At 36.8% G+C, this 19,924-nt stretch overlaps 4 protein-coding genes, 1 long non-coding RNA gene and 1 pseudogene across 10 annotated transcripts; 3 read left to right on the top strand and 3 right to left on the bottom strand.

Moving 5' to 3' along the window:
- Positions 1-3,638: 3,638 nt before the first annotated feature.
- LOC104719105 (uncharacterized) lies at positions 3,639-5,806 on the top strand. The gene is made up of 2 exons (XM_010436950.3): positions 3,639-4,672; positions 5,500-5,806. The coding sequence occupies exons 1-2, from the start codon at positions 3,872-3,874 to the stop codon at positions 5,623-5,625; spliced, it is 927 nt and encodes a 308-aa protein (XP_010435252.2). The 5' UTR covers positions 3,639-3,871; the 3' UTR covers positions 5,626-5,806.
- An 894-nt stretch (positions 5,807-6,700) lies between these two features.
- On the bottom strand, positions 6,701-7,676 carry LOC109127042 (uncharacterized). Its single transcript, XR_015568020.1, has 2 exons — positions 7,599-7,676; positions 6,701-6,905 (listed from the first exon to the last, which is right to left on the bottom strand). It is a non-coding gene; the product is annotated as an uncharacterized LOC109127042 (long non-coding RNA).
- On the top strand, positions 6,845-7,882 carry LOC104719104 (uncharacterized). The gene is made up of 2 exons (XM_087468225.1): positions 6,845-7,368; positions 7,440-7,882. The coding sequence occupies exons 1-2, from the start codon at positions 7,005-7,007 to the stop codon at positions 7,709-7,711; spliced, it is 636 nt and encodes a 211-aa protein (XP_087324351.1). The 5' UTR covers positions 6,845-7,004; the 3' UTR covers positions 7,712-7,882.
- Positions 7,883-8,217: 335 nt separating this feature from the next.
- LOC104719103 (uncharacterized) lies at positions 8,218-15,226 on the bottom strand. Of its 5 annotated transcripts, none has more exons than XM_010436947.3 (18): positions 14,076-15,226; positions 13,917-13,975; positions 13,745-13,826; positions 13,577-13,644; positions 13,113-13,182; positions 12,917-12,998; positions 12,469-12,533; positions 11,116-12,204; positions 10,925-10,987; positions 10,802-10,848; positions 10,626-10,671; positions 10,471-10,550; positions 10,082-10,195; positions 9,905-9,986; positions 9,710-9,823; positions 9,286-9,366; positions 8,707-8,832; positions 8,218-8,549 (listed from the first exon to the last, which is right to left on the bottom strand). In XM_010436947.3, exons 1-18 carry the CDS (start codon positions 14,361-14,363, stop codon positions 8,469-8,471), a joined length of 2,637 nt encoding a protein of 878 aa, XP_010435249.1. In that variant the 5' UTR covers positions 14,364-15,226; the 3' UTR covers positions 8,218-8,468. The 5 variants fall into 5 exon arrangements, with proteins under 5 accessions (XP_010435249.1, XP_087324349.1, XP_087324348.1 ...); XM_087468223.1 differs by having other exon boundaries at positions 12,917-12,991; positions 14,076-14,793; XM_087468222.1 differs by having other exon boundaries at positions 13,603-13,644; positions 14,076-14,469.
- A 1,177-nt stretch (positions 15,227-16,403) lies between these two features.
- LOC104719102 (uncharacterized) lies at positions 16,404-18,260 on the bottom strand. Its single transcript, XM_010436945.3, has 4 exons — positions 18,031-18,260; positions 17,117-17,913; positions 16,790-16,990; positions 16,404-16,715 (listed from the first exon to the last, which is right to left on the bottom strand). The coding sequence occupies exons 2-4, from the start codon at positions 17,162-17,164 to the stop codon at positions 16,635-16,637; spliced, it is 330 nt and encodes a 109-aa protein (XP_010435247.2). The 5' UTR covers positions 17,165-17,913; positions 18,031-18,260; the 3' UTR covers positions 16,404-16,634.
- Positions 18,261-18,471: 211 nt separating this feature from the next.
- Positions 18,472-19,859, top strand: LOC104719101 (putative transcription factor At1g44810 pseudogene; annotated as a pseudogene). The gene has a single exon (XR_015568019.1). The product of XR_015568019.1 is annotated as a putative transcription factor At1g44810 pseudogene (transcript).
- Positions 19,860-19,924: the final 65 nt, after the last annotated feature.

The raw sequence follows: 19,924 nt of genomic DNA, 5'->3' as shown, positions 1-19,924 counted from the left end.
GAGAGAGTGAGTATTGATAACATTGTTGTTGTTCAGGAAGTTGTGCATTCGATGAAGAGAAAAAAGGGTCGTAAAGGGTGGATGATTCTAAAGCTGGATCTCGAAAAAGCCTATGATAGGATCATATGAGATTTTTTGGAGGATACATTGAGGGTGGTAGGACTGTTTGAGGATTGGGTTAGCAGGATCATGAAGTGTGTCTCGGGTCCCTCGATGAATTTGCTGTGGAATGGTGAGAGAACGGAAGCTTTCAAGCCTCTTGAGAATCTTGCTTAAATAGCTTTCTTGAGACAGCCACAGAGTACCAGCACTGCGATCTCTGATGATATCAATACCCAGGATCAGAGGGCTTAGACAAAGTGATCCTTTGTCTCCCTTTTTGTTTGTTCTATGCATGGAGAGGTTGTGCCATTTGATTGATAGAGCAGTGGCAGATAAAGAATGGAAGCCAATTAGTATCTCTCGTGGGGGGCTCAACTTTCACATATTTGCTTTGCTGATGACTTGATCTTATTTGTGGAGGCCTCGGTTGCTGAAATTAGGGTCCTCCGGAGAGTATTGGAACGATTTTGTGTGTTCTCTAGACAAAAGGTCAGCTAAGAGAAATCTAAGATATTTGTTTTCTAAGAACGTGTCTCGTAACTTGGGAAAGCGTATTAGTGATGAGAGTGGAATTAAATCTACAACGGACCTTGGTAAGTATTTGGGGATGCCGGTGTTACAGAAGCGAATGAATAAGGAAACGTTCCGAGAAATTCTGGAACGAATGTCATCACGGTTGTCGGGTTGGAAAAGTCACACTCTTAGTCTGGCTGGTCGCTTGACACTTACGAGGGTGGTGTTGTCCTCTATTCCTGTCCATTCCATGAGCACAATCATGCTTCCTCAAGCTACTTTAGCTTGCATAGACAAAGTGTCTCTAACATTCTTATGGGGCAGTACAACAGGATCCAGAAAACAAAATTTGATATCTTGGGATAGGGTGTGTTTGCCCAAATAGAAGGTGTTCTTGGTATTCGAGCTGCAAAAGATATGAATAAGGCACTAGTTGCCAAAGTTGATTGGAGACTGCTTCGAGACAAAGAGAGTTTGTGAGCTCGTTTGCTCAGAAGTAAGTACAAAGTTGACAAAGCCGAGGGCTATAATTGGCTCACCGTGAAATATCATTGGTCTTCAACATGGTGGAGTATTGGAGTTGGCTTTCGAGATGTGATTTTAAAAGGTCAGAGTTGGGTCCTTGGTGATGGGAGCCTCATTAAATTTTGGTGTGATAGGTGGCTATCAAATTCACCTTTGGTGGAATCGGTAATGGGGGATCTGCCTCCTGAAGCTTTGTAGTGGAGTGTCAGTGATTTGTGGAGGGACAATTTAGGATGGGACTTTAATAGGATATCTTCCTATCTTCCCCTGGAGAAATGATTGGAGTTGAAAACCTTTGTTGTGCATATTATTACAGGGGCGACTGACAGGATTTCATGGCGAGAGTCGTTGGACGAGTAGTTCTCAATCAGTTCCGCGTATCTACTGGTTACTAGAGATGGGTCTCCAAAGTGGAATATGGCAACGTTCTATAAAATTTATGGCGTGTGAAAGTGCCAAAAAGAATTAAAGTATTTTTTTGGTTGGTTAGTCACCAAGCAATCATGACAAATGTGGAGCGTGCAATAAGACATTTGTGTGATTCTGCAGTTTGCCAAGTTTGTAAAGGTGATTTTGAGACTATTCTACATGAGTTACGTGACTGTCCAGCGATGGCTTGTATTTGGGAGCGGTTGGTGCCAGCACACAAGTATCATAGGTTCTTTGGAGCTTCTCTGCTGGAATGGATTTTTGGAAATTTGTCAGATGATTCTGCAGGTTCAGATGGTGTAACATGGTCCACGTTGTTCACTGTCTCAGTTTGATGGGGTTGGAAATGGAGATGTGGGAATGTGTTTGGTGTGAATGGGAAATGTCGGGATCGACTTTGTTTTCTTAAAGACTTAGTTGTAGAAGTTACAATGGCGAATGCTGCGAAGGAGGTGTCAATAACTAGGACACCGCGGGTAGATAGAAGGATTAGTTGGAAGATACCGGATGTGGGTTGGATGAAGATGAACATGGATGGTGCTTCTCATGGCAATCCAAGGTTGGCTACTGCATGAGGGGTGTTGCAAGATTCTGATGGCCGATGGTGTGGGGGTTTGGCCTTGACTATTGGGCGTTGTTCGGCCCTGCTTGCAGAGCTTTGGGGTGTGTATTACAGTTTGTGTACTGCTTGGGACAAAGGTGTGAGTCATCTTGAGCTTGAGGTGGATTCAGAGCTGGTGGTGGGTTTCTTGAACATAGGGATTGGTGATTCTCATCCTCTGTCTCCCTGGTACGTATGTGCCATGGCTTCTTTGCTAAGGACTGGTCAGTCCGCGTTTCACACGTTTACCGTGAAGCAAATCGTCTCGCTGACAGTTTGGTTAACCATGGTTTTCTCCTTCCTTTAAGCCTTCATTTTTTGATGTTGTTCCTATTGAGTTAGCTTCAATTTTACGAGAGGATGATATGGGTCGTACATTTCTTCGACAAACTTTTATGTAGTTTCTTTTTAGTTTGGATAAATTTGGGGAGACTTTGTCTCCCTGTCCCTTACCAAAAAAAAAAAAATAGAATTCATCTTCTCCTAAATCCCTAAAAAATAGTACACTTAAATTTTAAAATTGCTTTTAATCAAAAATAAAATAAAATAAAGACTTATGATAGAGTAAAAGAATAGAAAATTGAGAAAATATTTTACTAATATCTATATTAACATTGTAATTTTTTGTAGGGTTTATATTAATATTTTTTGAAATACATTTTATAAGCAAAAATAAAAACTCATTAAAGTTAATTACATATCAAATTATCATCTAAGCTATTTTTAGATCGGGTCAAAATTTATGTGTAAAATAAGTAAATAACCCATAATTCTTGATTTGGATCTTCCTATATCTCCTCCAAAAGAAATTTGATTATGGATACCTTTATCTTTGTCTGGTATGATTTCTCTGCAAACAAAGAGATATAATCAATTCTCGTCGTGATTTGTTACCAAATAAAGATAAAGATTTAGTGCTAATATTAATAACAATATCTTAAACAAATATTTGATATCTATATAGGGTTGTCAAAAAACGTCACACACACATAATTATATATTTTAAATTAAATGCTAACAATATCATATTTCTTTAAATCACTAACATATTTCATGAATACATTCAAAAATCTTCTTAATAATTCAGAAATTCTGAGATTTAGATGATATATTAAACTTTCTCCCCAATATTTTGTTTTACTATAACTCTCACAAAATTCTCTAACTTAAAACAAAAACATTATAAATACTCTTCGTTCATCTCATCGTACTTCAAATTTAAACCAAAACTTTAAAAATTATTAAATTTTACCTCTCAAAATTATATCCTAAATATAAAATAAAAAATCTAAACTCATGAGAAAATTTGTGAAATGTACTTTTAGGCTATTTTTAAAAAATGAATCCATCACTTGATTAATTAATTTAAAAGAGACAATTAAAAAAGTGAAATGGTAAGAAAATATTCATCTAATCATCTTTTTGGATTTGGTTGACTATGTAAAAAAATCAATCAAGATGTCTCTTCACAGTTCACAATATGCAACAGTTTGACGTGTTTGCTTCCTCTCCCTCCATCTTCAAGTTGAGCATATCTCATAAGCCAAAAAAAAACGGTTAGAGATCCTCCACTTCGCACCCCACGGTAACAACATACACTCTCAATCCAAATAGATATCATAAACCCACACGTCAACGAAAAACTCATTTGACTTCATCCTCTAACCAATTACATCACGCCACGTCATCACCACGACCAAAATGTTTCTGTACAGAAACGTATCTGTTCTGTTCGCCTTTTTGGTTTCTTCAATTGGATCCCCAAAAAAAAAAAAAAACCCTAACTTTGACATGGAAGGAGAGATTCAAGACTGGGAGGTAATACCGAGCTTGAGATCTACCACTGAGGATGATAATTCGAAGTCCTTGGAGGAGATTGGAGTCTCCACTCAAGGTATGATTAGGTTTGATTACTTCTCTCTTGAGAACAAGAGTGGTGTGTCTCGTTGTGTGGAAGGGGAAGATGAAGAAGGGTCTGTTCAATCGGGTAGTCCTGGCTGGATTGAACCATCCTACGATGCTCCTTATGGTCCGAAGCATTTTAGTGAGTTATGGTCTGACTCGAGTAGTGATCGGCTCGAGGATCAGCGGTTAGTTGATGATGAGATGGGTTTAGAGAGAAGCGAAGTGGGTATTGTTGAATATAGTCAAAGTATAGTTCAAGACATGGATTTGATGAGCTCTGGTGTGGGAAAGGATGAATCTTTACTGTCAGGTGATCTAGTTAGTGGAAATGATCCGGTGGAAGGAGAAGGGAACTCTGTTTCTATTGATGATCCATCTGTTAAATTTGGTGGTGGTGGTGGAGGAGGAGAAGAGAAGGGGTTTGTGTGGTGGAAAATTCCAATAGAAGTGTTGAAGTATTGTGTTTTTAAAGTTAATCCTATCTGGTCTTTCTCCATGGCCGCAGCATTTGTGGGTTTTGTTATGTTAGGGCGTAGGTTGTACAATATGAAGAAGAAGAGCCGTACCCTGCAGCTTAAGGTTCTGTTGGATGATAAGGTAACTAGTTCAGTCCACTTGATTGTTCAGTGTTCTTTTGAGTATGACAATTCTTGATCCCCTGTGGTCATTGTTCGATCTTTTGGAGTGAGATGAGATTTCATAGTTCAACTTTAACTGTTTAGTTCCATGTTTGGTAGTGTCATTGTTGATTTGAAGTAGAAATTTAGAAGATCAGAATCTCTGTTTTGTGTGGTTGTTGGTTAAGTTAAACTGTTTGTCCTGGGACTAGTTTTGTGTTGGTTATTGCGAGTTTTCTCTTTGCTAAGTTGTTTAGATGCAGCTAGCGACCCATGTTTGGTTCTTTGAAATAGCACCAGTTCAGTTCTTCATGTATGCTCGAGGTATGGAGAAGCAAAACTGTAGTTGGTGAGAGATAGGCGTTAGTGATTTCCATCTCGTTGTGCTTCTTCTATGTGGTTTTATCTGCTTTAATGATTGAACATCATATATATTTGCATTTTAGTTTGACATGTTCTTTTGTTATGGGCAAATGATAGGTTGATAGGTTGATAGGTCTTTAGACTAGTTCTGACTTTGACTTTGGTTATCTGCTTTCTGATTCATCTTTGTAACATTTTCTTGTTTGGTATTAAATATTATCCAGAAGGACAAAAGTAGTATTGGAACCTGACACTTTAGTTTAACCGGTCTGAGTCCTACTTACGGTTGCAAATAACTTGGCGGATCATATATATAATTTCCTACTAAAATTCATTTTTTTGCTTGACTTCTAGTCATCTTTCAAAAGTTTGTGAGTATTTCAGAACACATTTACACCATCTGATTCTTGTTTTATCTGTCTTTTGAATGAATTACTTCTTCAGAAGGTGGCGAATCATGCTGCTCGGTGGAACGAAGCAATCTCAGTAGTGAAACGTGTGCCAATAATCCGGCCAGCACTCCCATCTTCGGTTGGTATGAACCAGTGGTCCATGATGAGTTTAAGGTGAAAGATAAGTGAATCGAGGGCATAATATAAGTGAGATGCATGATTAATGTGGTTGGGTGCATGTATCATATGATTGTATTAAAATACGAGTCGACAGTCTCAAAATGTTACCAAAACATACAGAGTATGCGTGTAAGTTTGCACTATGTGTGTGTGTATATATTGTTGCTTGCTTGGTGAAATACATATCATAATGCAGGTTTGGAAGGTTGCGGTCAGAATCCGACCTTGATTAGCCATGTGGGTTGATCTTAGTTGGCAGTGTTGTAACGAGATTGGACAAAGACAAAAGCCAATATCGGAAATTTGATGATTCATTGAGAAAGTACGACACTTAAGTTATGAAAAGGATTGAGACAATAAACCCAAATTAACAGGGAAGTTCACGTGAAGAGGGCAATGAACCTATAGATATAGGAGTCTATCCTTCTTCACTTTATTATAGCTATCGAAAGTCTACGGTGTCAATTGTGATTACTGATTAGACGTACGTCTCTTCTTCTTGTTTCTTTGTCTTCTATCACTCTATTATTCGTTGACCATTTTACCTCCAGAGATAATGTATACTCATTTATATCATACTTAATCACAAATACTGTAAGGATCCAAAGCTAAACCCTACTCATGAATTCTAACGGATAACAAAAGGAAAGAAAGCAAACAAAATTCTAGCATCAATATATACCTAGCCATTGTCTTACAGAACTTATTCACCTACTCATCCACTAAAAAACTTGTATCCGTAGATCAAATATTGAGAGAAACTAAACCAGAAATGGAGTAATTAAACCAGAAATTAAAAGAAAACCTAACCCTAGAAACTAAGTGTAGAGGGTAATAAATATTGGAAAGAACAAAAAAATGAAGTAAATAGGTGTGGGTCCATGTTTATGATGGCATGTGACAAACAATCAAAGCCCACACCATTAATTGGAGATTGAAGAAGAAACAATGCTTTTGTAACACCACTTCAATTCCTTTTTTCTCTTGTTTCCTATTCAGTACTGTGTCCTGAGGACTGCCCATAACTTGTTTTGTCTTTTTATCTCAGTTTCCACATGAAAAAAAGAATCAACTCAGGACAAAGAAGAATGATTACCATGAAGTCTAAGTGTTAGTATTAGTTTTTGCTATAAGACATTCGCAATTTTTACTGTAGGATAAGTGAAGACGCTTTTGGCCACTATTATATAAATAACCTGTCTGCAATGCCGCAATGTGGAGCTTTCTTCACCAACTAAATAATCATTTCGCTTCATTGAATGAAAAAATGAGTCCTCTCTGCAGATAAATTTACATACAAAAGACATTAGAAAACAACAAAAATTCCACAGAGATAGAGAGAGGAAGAGCCTTGAAATATTTTAGATTTCAGAATACATGGGTGGTGCTACAAGCAAGCAGGAGAGACACAGTTCTAGGAGACGGATCAAGGTGAAATCGAATGAACAGATATGGAGACCAACAAGAAAAGAGCTTGATGAGAAAGAGAGAGTGATTGTGGCTCTGAAGACGGCAGAGAAAGAGTGGAGGAAAGAGAGGAAGAGACTGAGAGAGGAAGTGAAGAGGCTGAGGCAGAAGATGGAAGAGAAAGAAGAAGCAAAAGCGAAACAACACGAGTGGGAATGGGTCGTGGAACAGATGTGTGTAGAGAGAGCCGTGAGGGAAGAGGCTGTGGAGAGGTGGAAACAGCTCTATTTCGCTATCAAGAATGAGCTTGATGATCTCATCCAGACAACATATGGTAAAACTTTTCACAACAACTTTGGTTTTGGTTTTTGAGAAAAGTAAATGAGTTTTTGTTTCTTTTCGTAGGAGAGGCGCTGAGACAGAAACCTCAAGAAGAAGTTGCAAAGACAGTTCAAGAACTCAGGAAGGAAGTTAAAGTCAGGGGAGAAACCATTGAGACACTCAAGGGGAGAATAGCTTTGATGGAGAAACAACGAATTGGGAAGGAAAGAGAGGTTGACTTACTGAGACAGAGTCTGCGTATCCTCGGTGGTAGCAGCGGGAAGAACAAGAAGGCACCGTCATCTGCTACCAGAAACCTGCCTGTATTCAAAACAAAATTCATTGGGTGTAAATAACAGCTTTGACATATCAAATTACTTTCCCATAGGGATTGCTGTCTAAGTAGACTCAAGAAGCTTCAAGATATAGTAAGCCATTACTTTTTTGTGTCTCATGACACTTTAGGAAGTTGTATATACTTCACCTCATCCATAAAATTAAATGATTGATGAATTGGTTTTTCCCAATCTCAGTTCTAGGTTACTCTAGATGATGTATAAACTTAGTACATGCAACTAAGAATTGAATAAAACTTGTAAAGTTCCAAAACAATCGAGAAAGCTTAAGGATTGAGATAACTTACTTCTCCAGCAACTGCTGTTTAGAAAAGCTCACAAATGCAGATCGTGCTGAAACTAAGCCAGTCGAGAGCCGAGGTAGCCCTATAAGCCACAAATAACATTCCCTGCATTGTTTCCCTGAGCATGCACTGAAAAGTATCATATTCAAATTCCAGATGCTACTATAATTTAGTTCAAGGAGCAGTTCTGGACCCTGAGAAAAGAGTAAAAATCAAAGGATATTTTTGACATCTTAACACTTTCAAATATTTTGATAACTACCAAGCTTTCTTGTCCCCTTTCGTCTATGTTTAACTTTACAGGACTGAACCACAGGTCACTACAATATAATTACATTTTGGTACACAATATTCCTTTCCTTCGTGGTCCAGTGAGAATATAATAATGCGACCCAGTTGATTCTTGTCTGGTGTAAATGGTATACAGTGTGAATCCTATAGAGCTGGAGTGAGCCATTACATGCTCTCATGGTCTAGCCCTCTCTCACTGATTGAGTAGTAGCATTTTCAACAACGTCCAGATCTTCAACTTTCTTGTAATATAATTTCACACTCTGAAAAGATTGCCAACAAAAATTGATTCCAATAAGCTAATTTCAGTGTTACTACCCTGTGAGAGATTAATATTCCATAATTTTAAGTCGGTATGTATTTTCTGAGTACTTACTTATCACTTCTCACCAATTGCTTAAATGGGCACTAATAACATACCTCTAACAGTGTGATGTAATAGAAATCTTCCATGTGCTGCATAAGGGCACTCCCATCACGAAGTGCGTTGAATATTTTGATTTCAGTTTGAAGTATCTTCTCAACAAGTTCCTTCTCACCTTTCATCTGAAAGATAACATCCATATAACCTCATGTAAGGATGTCACTTATTTTCTTGTTAAGTAATATTACTCACTAGAATTCTAGCAAGCCTATCTACGTTTTCTGAATAATACCCATAGGTAGAAAATTCTAACTTCTAAAAGAGATTTATAGAATGAAACAGACCATACAACTGGTAAAAAAATTTGAGTTCGACTATGAATAAATGTCTGTGCCGCACATGTATATGAAGCCATCAAATAGAATAGCTATTATATGAACCTATAACTAAGGTCCTAGGAAGTAGATAGCTTTTTTTAATCCTTGGTATAAATTAAAGTATTAGCTATGGAAAATAACCTAATAACAAACATATGCAGAATATATGTGAAATAGAAGCAGGAAAATTAAAACTTAAATGATGATCAAAAGAAATAGGTGAAGAAACCAGAGAAAGTTAGGTGCTTGAGGACTTACAAATCTACTAACAAGAATATCAGGTGTCGCTTCTCCAATAACCTCAGCATGATACCCATCTTTTTGGAACTCAGTATTCTCCTGCAACATTATATCACCCAGTCTAATCAACTAACACCGAAAAAGCATAACGCATAACTGAAAGAGCTCGTAATGCAGAGTAACACATAAAAAGCTGTCACATCCATTCCTAGAAACACTATTACATAATAATATTGTTTTTTCAGGTTACACAAGATAATAAGCCAGACAGAATCAAATAAATGACAGTTGCTAAATCGAAGCCCATAAGCTGAAAAATGTTTCCAGCGACAACAGGCAAGGAAACACGACGAGGAGCATAGATCATTTCAATCACCTCCACGACAAATTGAAAGTAATGCTCGGCATAGATTAAAAATGTTCGATCAAAGGGTAAGCATACCACGTCTCCAGCAGTGAGAAAAATAGGATGAGCAACATGACAATAGCCCATTAAGCGAGGGACTGTGGGAATTATGTCTCTATGGTTTACAACTCTCCAGCTGTCTTTTACTTTCTGTGAAAGTGCAGAATGGAAAACATATTTATCAAGAAGATATTATGAAGCTGTGCCATCTCAAGTTAGAAGAAGCATAACCTGGTTATAAATTTCAGCAAATTTTTTGTTGCCTACTCTTGGAGATCCAAAATTGTACATGGTAATAGTGATTGCTCCACGTCTAGCATGCATACACAAATAAAGTTGATAAATGCCCATCAACCTGATGTCTTTCATGGTGATACGTAGGAGTACAGGAGTTCCCGAACCACTTACTTAGCTAACTGGCTTGACGCAAGTTCAAGAGCCAAGAGTGTAGCTAATGCACCACCCAAGCTATGTCCAGTCACATAAACATGCCATTTATCTTCATGCTCAGCAACATCGTCTCTGCCAAAGGGGAGAGAGCATATGCATTAGAAATTATGTCCAAATTTTAGCAGACCTTGTTAACGTAAAAGCGAAACACAATATTTATTGTCCTGAGAAAATTAATTAAACTTTATCAAGAACCAATATTCCAAGAAGACAGACTGTGGCATTTTCAACAATGACAAATATTTTTTTTTCACAGCAAAAAGAGGATGCAACCATTGGAATAACAGGTAAGTAAGAAAAAACTCTCCAAAAACAGGAAAGTAAAGTGAAACATAAGAAGCACCTACATGTAGCCAATTGCCATTTTGAGCAGCGATATTATCCTTATCTGTACTGAATCGTATGCACTCAGAAATCCACTATGAACCTAAAAAATCCAAAGCAGCATTAGAAAATAACTCAATAAACTATACTTGATCAATGCCATGAGTTTAAAACATACTTGTACTTCTTGCTTGAAGTCTCCACCAATTCTTTCAGGGTTCAAACTGCAACATATTCAAAAGATGTCCAGGAGAGATGAATTATAAGTTTATAACTAAGCAAAACTTCAAAAATGTAGACTTTAAGTAGTTTCTGAATCAATGTAGAGAAGCTGAATAAATAGGCAATACTAACCCAGCAGGAGCTAGCATCAGATCAGTCTGCAAATCTTTCCACTTTGTCTGACAACATGAAATATTGACTGTAAGAACTGAAAGAGAAAACTCAGATATTAAGAAGATAAAGATAAAAGCCTACCTGTTCAGTTCCTCTAAAAGCGATAACTACTCTTTTCCTCCTTGCATCACGCCAAATTGCCACCTGCAGCTTGCAAATTAGTATGTCTATTAACATGAACTTGTATTTTCAGGAAAGGATACACTTCATCCTTGAAATCACTTGTTTCCAAACAACTAGAATCAGTACGTCGAAGACAAAAGAGTTTTCACCTGCGTGTCAGTGATGTCGTTTTCTAGAAAACATAGCTTTTCAAACTCAGATTTGATAAAGCTTGGATGCCCCATGGCAGTTGCAAGCATTGCCCATGCCTCCATGGCACTTTCTGCGCTAGAAAAAAGTGTTTTCATTTCCTCAGCGTTCTTTTCATCCGCTCCGACAACATTCACTAGACCAGAGAGTTTTTCAGTCTTGGAGGAACCAGAGACATCGTCTGTTACACTAGTAGCACCATCTTTTTCAATGACCTTCTCTTTACCAAGATTGTCCTTACTTAATTGAGGCACTACTGCTTTTAAAACCATTAATGCACCAAAGACATTATCGGCCTGCTTAAGCAATTCTTGTGTCGCATTCTTCATGTCTGCAAGAGAAGCCTTGGACGCGTTACTAGCAAGCTGACCATCTTCCTTTTCATCATCACCTTCTCGAATATTAGCAGTGGCAAGCCCTGATTCGATGTAACCTGCTTCTGCAGTTTTCTGTGATTGAAGACCAAATTTATCCAGTATTTCCATTCCGTTCCACTTCAATTTCTCAGGTGAAGGAAGACCAATTTTCTGGACGATATTTTGACCAACTATGTCAGGGATGTTGTCCCAGAAATTACCTTCTGACTGAAAGCTGCCATTTTCACTGTCACCGTCCAGTTCATTCTTATGGCCATCACCATTACTATCTTTGTCTTTGCTAAGCTTTCCTGAATTACTCAGATCAGTACTACGGTGTTGATCAGATGAAACCTCTGAACTAGCCCCATCAGAAAGCATATCTACCGAGGGATAATGATCATTAGAGTTTTCTTCACCTTTAGAGTCCTCCGTAGTACTGTTTGGAAATTCAATATTCTTAGGTGGGGCATCACTGAGTGACTTTAATTGTCCAAAAGCATACTCTACAAACTGACGTGCTGGCACAGCTTCAGAGTCAACAAGATTCTTCAAAACTGATTCGACTGCTTCAGAGTCAACAAAGTTTTTCAGAACTGACTTAATTTCGTTTCTTTGAAGGATCTCTGAAACAAACGGGAACCGCCACCACTTCTTTTCTTCTTCAATTTCCTCAAATCCCTTGTACTTAATCTGAAATTTAAAATCGGTTAAGAAAAGACCAAACCATCAGAGAGACTAATTTTTTGGGTTTAGCATATACAAGCATGTGAATTAATGGAGCATCAGGCTGCATGATAACTTGAGCTTATTTGGATGATGTAAAAGGAGTATATTGTACTTTTGGAACTTAAGTTGACTCTTCTGTCAGCAAGATAATAATAGAGGATAAACTTATCAGCTACACAAATAAGCAAACATTCTCGGAGAAAAAAAGCTTTGACAGCATAAACTGACCTCCAGTTGAACTTTCCCACCACCACCAATTCCATCTAGTTCTACTAGGACCTCGTGCAAGTTCCCTTGGAAGCAAAAAACCAAATAAGAAATAAGAAATTAAAAACAAAATCCGTAAGTTAGGCATTCAGTAGACTCATCAGATGTATCACAACTTGCGTTAACTAATCCACATTTCCACAGTTGATTGCTCTAGTCAGAACATATTTCCAGATTCTCATTGCCTAGGAAACAAGAAGCATTTATAGGAAAACCTTCTTTTGTGTTAGTGTATAAGTTTTCAGTTTGATCAAGTCTAAAGTACTACATCGTGTCATAATCCAACAGGGTCACGAAGAACTTGCTGATTTAGAAAACTCCAACAACAACACAGACTTTTTTTCCTATGTTTAACTCAAACTGATAAATTGAGTAAATGTCAAAATTTAATGGGTGAACTAATTCTCACCATCACAAATGTCTTCCAGGTTGATTTCAGAATTCCCCATCCGTTTATGCGGGGTAACAAGGTTTGCATCCCAAGCTGCAATCTGAAGCTCATTAAAAAATATTTAGGAAGTCAAGCAATGTTCTATATAATATAAGGTATTTGTACAGTTACTTTCAGAGTTGACCAGAACACAATACGTTAAACACTATTTTACCTGTATCTTTTTTGCAGGAGGCAGCTTAATATTGAAAACAAAGTCTTGGTTCCATTTTGGCTCTTTAGTCCTGCCAATAAAGTACACTGTTAATCACCAAATCAATTTATACCAGTAACTGAGGATCTGATATTTAAAAGCCAATAAAACATATAATTTCAAAGGCTCCCAACTTTTAGACAAAAAAATCTAAGCTAAGCTGAGGGCTATGACACTGGTACAAGTTTAAAAGTAAAATTTAAGTTTTGAAGGAATCATGAGATGATGAGTTTAAGAAGCAAGCTAAATTTGTATAACCTATCTAACTAGAAACTCGGACTGAATAAGACTGCATCTGAACACTTCCACTATGATCATTGATAAGGCCAGATTGTGTAATGTATCTAGTTAAGTAAGTTCATAAATCTAGCTAAAAAAAGTGCGATCCTCCCAACAAAAATTCAGTAAAGCGAAAAGAGGCTTGCCCCCATTTGGTTTTGCTTTTAGCAACCTGACCATCCAAGTCCATAACCACATAAGGATCACTCGTTCCCTGAAAGCAAAAAACCAATAAGAACAACTTTGGTAAAGATAACAAGTACATTAAAACATGGTAGTAAGATCATTGCTTCAAAAAAAGTAAAAACACACACCCATGGATCCAAGGCAGGAAAATCAAATCCTCTTTTAAGTTTTATAAACAATTGTCCATCATACACCTCCCTTACAAATGACCTGTGAAACAAGTATAATTCCAGCTCTTACAATATCTAAAAAACTCTTAAAAGAAACAAAATCTCATAACCAAAAGAGAGCTTCACATACTCAGAAAGGTAAAGAGTATTACAACCAGCCGCATTAACCTCTCGTTTCCCTATTTTTTCCTAAGAGAATCAAACCAAAAAAAAACAAAAAAAATCATAATCAGATTAAATCATCCTCAGAGTAGGATGAGCAAAGTTTCGCCGGGAATTGAAGTTTTACCGGAGGTGAAGCGTAGGCTTCGAAGGCAAAACCAGCGAGGATAACGGCGAGATTGATATCGAACGAAGGCCGTTCCTCTTTCTCAGCTAAACTCACTTCCTTCTTCGTCTCCGATTGAGCGAAGCAACGGAACGAATTGACTTTATCTCTAACTCTGAAACTTTCACGGAAACTGAATTTTCCGGGTAAGTGGCAGGTGCGGGGAGTGAAGGTAGGAGGAGAGTAGCGAAGACGGTGTTTAGGAAGGAGGAAGTGAACGGAACAGTGTAATTGGAGAGAAGTCATCATCGCTACGAAAGAAGTTGCTTGAGGATTTGCTTTCTTTCTGGAGATTTCTTTGGAGCGGATTTGTCTTGTTGTACGATATTGATTCCCATTAACGGTTTCTTTTTACAATTGATTAGATTAGTGAAATTTAATAATTAAGAATGTAATTGAGAAAAAATAAATATAATAATAAGGCGATGCCGATAATAACCAATAGTGGTTCGAAAAATAAATACTGATTTCAAATTGTAAAGTTAGGACATTTGCGTGATTGCTTCAGTTCCAAAGAGCTCGAATCCTCATGGTCGTTGCCAAGAGCAAACCCTATATGATGCCAACCCTCAAACCTCGGCAAAAAAAGAGAGATCAGACAACTTCTCCGACGATAATTGATCACCACCTCCAAAATAAAGACATTACTAACTAAAGAAAATTTACAAAATGTAACATTGACTACTAGTCTACTACAAAAGTTTCATATATAAAGATCCCGGGGTTGGGCCTACTCTGTTTGGTATATATAGCACACACATTAAAGAAATCAAAACGGTTATCTATAAGCATACGCAGATACTATCCATGCATAGAACATCCAGATACACGAATTCTAAAAGAATCAAATTTTAAGTTTAATGTAAATGCATTCCCATGCATGTGTAAACTATGGACCTTGAGTGACTTTTATTGCATATAGCGGCATAATCCTCAGCTAAGACTTCGTTTAGGAGCAAACGAGCACACACGATTGCATTTTTCTGTTTCTCTAATGCAAATCTTTAGAAAGAAAATTAAAAATAAAAATAAAAATAAAAAAAAAATCTTAAGGGTAGTTAGTTATAAATCTCATCAATCTAAGGCTGTGATGTTTTCGATTTCTACAATACACCTTCAACATACAAAATAACTTAGAATATAACATACTCAATTAAAAGTCCAAATGCTCAACGTTAGTTTCGTCAATAGAAATGTTCGATTTCCGTTTAAAATAGTGACATTTCCTCTTTTCTTTTTTTAGTAAAACGACGTCACTATTTTTAACAAAAATGATCACAATTCCGTTAATGAGACTAACCTTTGTACATTCAAACTTTTTTTTTTTGGGTGTTTTTCTTTATTATTTTGTATGGTGAAAGTCTGTTGTAAGAGTCGAAAAATATTAGAAATTTAAGTTTGGAGTCGTAACAACTTTCAGAAAGTTTTATTTGATTTTTTTCTTTTTGTAAGTGCTCCTGAAATTAGAAAAAACATAATTGAACGCAACGTTGATATAGGTTTCCATAATCCATTCAAGAAATGGAACAATAGAAGTAAATTATATCAATGCTGCACTCAATGATGTTCATTCAAACCAAGGGAAAAGAAAACTATCAATCTTGCTCTTTTCTATCACCACCGAGAAAAAACACAAAACATCATTTATAAGAAAGACACTGTCGTGTATTTGGATTGAAAGCAGTACAATGCCTTCCTTTGTACTACTGTGTACGATTAATGAATCGTACTACGTCGTATACTTTGAGGTTCCAGATTCTTTTTGAGTATTTTTAAATTCTATAGTATTGTCAAAAAAAAAAAAAAAAAAAAAAACTGTAGTTGATTCAAAATTTGTCTTCAGTTTTCGTGGCATTGTAATACAAAAGTAAAAGAAAAAAAAATTGTTAGTATGCTTTTAATAAAATAATCCAAACTAGGTATGTACTAAAAGATTGGTGCATTTGTGTACTGCATTGAAACACAAACTTTATGTACTACATCTACATGATATCATCACTACTTCAACGGCTGTTAAACTCTCTCTTTTTTTTTTTTTTCTTTTTTTTTTTAACTTTTGTTGACCATTCATATAATTAATTTTCAGTAAGATCACTATCATATAGGTTCGTTGAATTTGAAGCATTCTCTAGGTTCACCAATTATTTACTAATTCATTAGTATTATAAGTAATCATACCAGCAAGATTCAGAATTGCTTACTAATTCATTGATTTGTAAATAAATAAGTAATTGTTCATGGCTCGGACTCGCACTTAAGATTATATTAATGTGGTTAATATAATAAGAGTGTTGCTAATTTGGTTCATTCCTTTATAAAATAGAAAATTGAAGGCTATGATGTTACAACATCTTATTACATCTCAGATTTCAGATCACACATGATCACAAAATCTTTCAAAATAAATAATCTTATTACAAACATTAATTTGGAGAAAAACCCAAAATTTCCAAAAACAAGAAATTATTCATAAATATTATTTTATTAAATCGTTGAGAAGCATGAGTATTATTCATAGTCTCATTTCTTCTCGTTCATGCCAAGGCTGTTCTTCACACCGTCAAGAGCACCTTGAGCCATGTTCTTCACTGATTCACCGGTCTACATATATACATTCAAGGGTTCAGTTTTAGCAAATTTTATATTTTAGATTCAACAATTATATAGAAATATACCTGTCCAAATAAACCAGCAGCTTGTTCCTGGTTATGTTGGGCGGACTGTTTAGCGGAATAAGATCCATCAGCTGACTTGTCACGAGCTGATTGTGTCAAATCTGCAGCCTTGTCACCTGCTTGATTTGTCAAATCAGCAGTCTTGTCACGTGCGGACTGCGCGGTTTGCTTCGCAGACTCGGTCCATTGCTCAGCTTTCTCCTAAAATATCCATCAAAACCATATATAAACATTTAACATACTTAAACATTTGGTAACATATTGTTGGATAATACGTTTGAATATGATAACTATAGTGCATGGAAAGATTGAGTTCAGGAAACGGACTTGAGCTTGGCCTCTGGTCTGTCCAGCGTTGAATTGTTGTTGAGACATGATTAATGATTCAAAAAGGGATGATGAGGATTTGAAGTTTGTGAGAGTGATTAAGTTCTTTCAGCTTTGATTGATTGAATTGGTTTGATACGGAAGTGTATTTATAGTGTTTATTTGGTGTTGGATTTCTTGAATTTTGAGTGATTAGTGAATAAGACATTTTAATATTGTGGATTGATTTGTGTCGATGTTGAGAAAATTGTGGGTGGCCATTTGTGTTTTGTAATATATCCCTTTCGACTCTTTCTCTTCTTTTACTTTTTCTTTTAGACAAAGAAAAATACTACAAAATGAAACTTCTTCTATCCCCAAAATAGAAATCAAAATTGGATAAAATGAAAAATGAAAAAAACAACCCCAAGGATTTCTAGTTATCCCATTGAACTTGATGGTTCATCACTACACTTATACTAAGAAAGTAAGAAGCTCATTTTTTTTGCATATAAATTAAAAGTTTAATTACTTTGTTTACAGTTTAAGCATAGAATTTGTTTATGGCATTACATATTGGCCAAAACTTATTTATTTAATAGATGATGACCGAATCGATTCGACTATACCAGTCCTAAAGTATTGGATGTGATACATTTTCATTTACATACCTTTCCAAATCACCAGAGGAAAGAGCTGGATGACCGCATGTACCACAATGCTCATTGCGCGGTCCATCAACTTACTAGGTTTATGAGTTTATCATCAAGACAATCCAAAATCGGATTAGCTTGATATGCTTTTTGTTAAACCTTAAACTGCAAACAAGACCCGTCCTATTTACATGAGAATGTACAACAAGCTGAGAACTTTTTTTATGAACCTACTAAAAAATAAATTTAAAATAGATACTTTGTAAGAGGTATTGACCAAACCTTTAATATTTTGATAATTTGATTCCACATTTATGAGCCAACCCGGCGTTGAGGTTTTTTTCTCAAGTATATGGCTCCCCAAATACTTTATTATATACAGGGGTTGCAAGCATGGTTTTTGGCCTGGTTCATTCCAGAATCGACTCCGGCCGGTTTCAAGATATTCACCAGCTTTGGTTCGAGGACATAAAAGGCTAGTGTTTGCTCTAGGTTACTTAGTTTTAAACCTCATTTTTTTTTAACAATTCCACTTTGGTCTTTATATTACTAAACTCGCTTTGTTCGAAATACACGAACCTTTTCGACAAATGTTTCGGCAAAGTCCCGTACGTTGTCCACTTGTCAGCGTTCTCACATCACATGGAAGAGTTCAACTTCTAGTTCTGTTCTGTTTAGTGGGTTTATGGGCTAGAGCCGGCCCTTGTAGGTCCAAAAGAAAATAAAGAACTTGGTTTTATATTTTCTATATTTAACCATTTCTTTTATCGACTTGTCCGCCCACAAAACAAAAAAAAGAAAACCCTAAAGCTCTTTAGCCTCTCTCATCAGTAAACGCTTCAGCACACTCTCCGATGGCGAAGAAGGTTCTCAACCCTTTGGAAGATCCACCAACCGCTTCTTCTTCAAGCGGCGACGAAGAAGTCGAGACCTTATCTGGCGAAGAAGATGTAGAACAGACCTCTAATTCCTCGTCCTCCTCCTCCTCCTCTGAAGAAGAAGACGATCCCAAAGATCTCGCCACCCCTAAAACCCTTAAAACTCCCCCAGCCAATGCTTCAAGTACCGAGTCTGAGGATTCTGAGTCCGAATCTGAACCATCACCTGAGAAGACCATCGCCGTCGTCGTCACCACCAAGCCCAAGAAAAACGAATCTACTGCGGCGAAACCAGGGAAGAAGCGAGGGAGTGAAGCAGAGACGACCTCGAAGGACATGCATGTCAAAAAAGCCAAGAAAGTTTCAGGAGACGATGAGAAAAAGCTTTTCCAGAGACTATGGAGTGAAGATGATGAGACCTCCCTGTTACAAGGGATGATTGATTTCAAAGCTGAGAAAGGTACAAGTCCTTATGATGATATGAATGGTTTCTTTGATATGGCCAAGAACAACATTAGCTTTGATGTTAGCAAAATCCAATTCGGTGATAAGATTAGATCTTTGAAAAAGAAGTATTTTGCTAAACAGAAGAAGAAAAGTGGTTTAGAATCGTCTCATGATAAGAAGTGTTTGGAGTTAGCTAAGTATATTTGGGGTTCTGATGGGAAATTGAAGAAATTTGGTGGTGACAATGTTGGAGAAGAGGTGATTCTTGGAGGAGATTCTGAGTCTTTGAGTTTGTTTGAGAAGTCTTTTCTGGTTCGGACCATTGCGGGTCTTGGTGTGGATGAGTTTTCTGTGAAAGAGAAGTGGAGTAAGGTGTCGTTGGAGACTAAGAAAAGGATTGAAGAGAAGTTGAAGTTGGTGGAGGCCAAGGAATATGAGTTGTTGAGGTTGAAGAGTGACACTTTGAAGGAGGTGGCCTATGTGATGACTCGAGGCATATAAAGAAGAAGCAAGTTGGATGTGTATAGGTTTTAGCGGTTTTAATCGCAGGTTTTAATGGAGATGATGATGCAATGCCTCTTTTTGTTATCTATCTACGTTTCTGTTTTTTTAAGTCTTTTGGATTCTTATGTGATGATTAAATTAAGAAGAAGAAGAAGAAGAAGAAGACAAATTAGTTATCTAATTAGTCTTTTGGTCGACGAGCAAAGACTATATATGTAAGCTTTGCATTTTAACTCGTTTGTAATGAGCGAAGACTATATATGTATGCTTTGCTTTTGCCTTTTTCTAGTTTTCACTGCTATATGCTTCTACAAAAACTCAATCTAAAGACTCATAACAACCAAATC

The sequence above is a fragment of the Camelina sativa genome, chromosome 10 (assembly GCF_030686135.1).
Source record: "Camelina sativa cultivar CO46 ecotype springtype chromosome 10, ASM3068613v1".
Lineage (NCBI taxonomy): Eukaryota > Viridiplantae > Streptophyta > Magnoliopsida > Brassicales > Brassicaceae > Camelina > Camelina sativa.
This window is presented reverse-complemented; position numbering and strand designations above follow the sequence as displayed.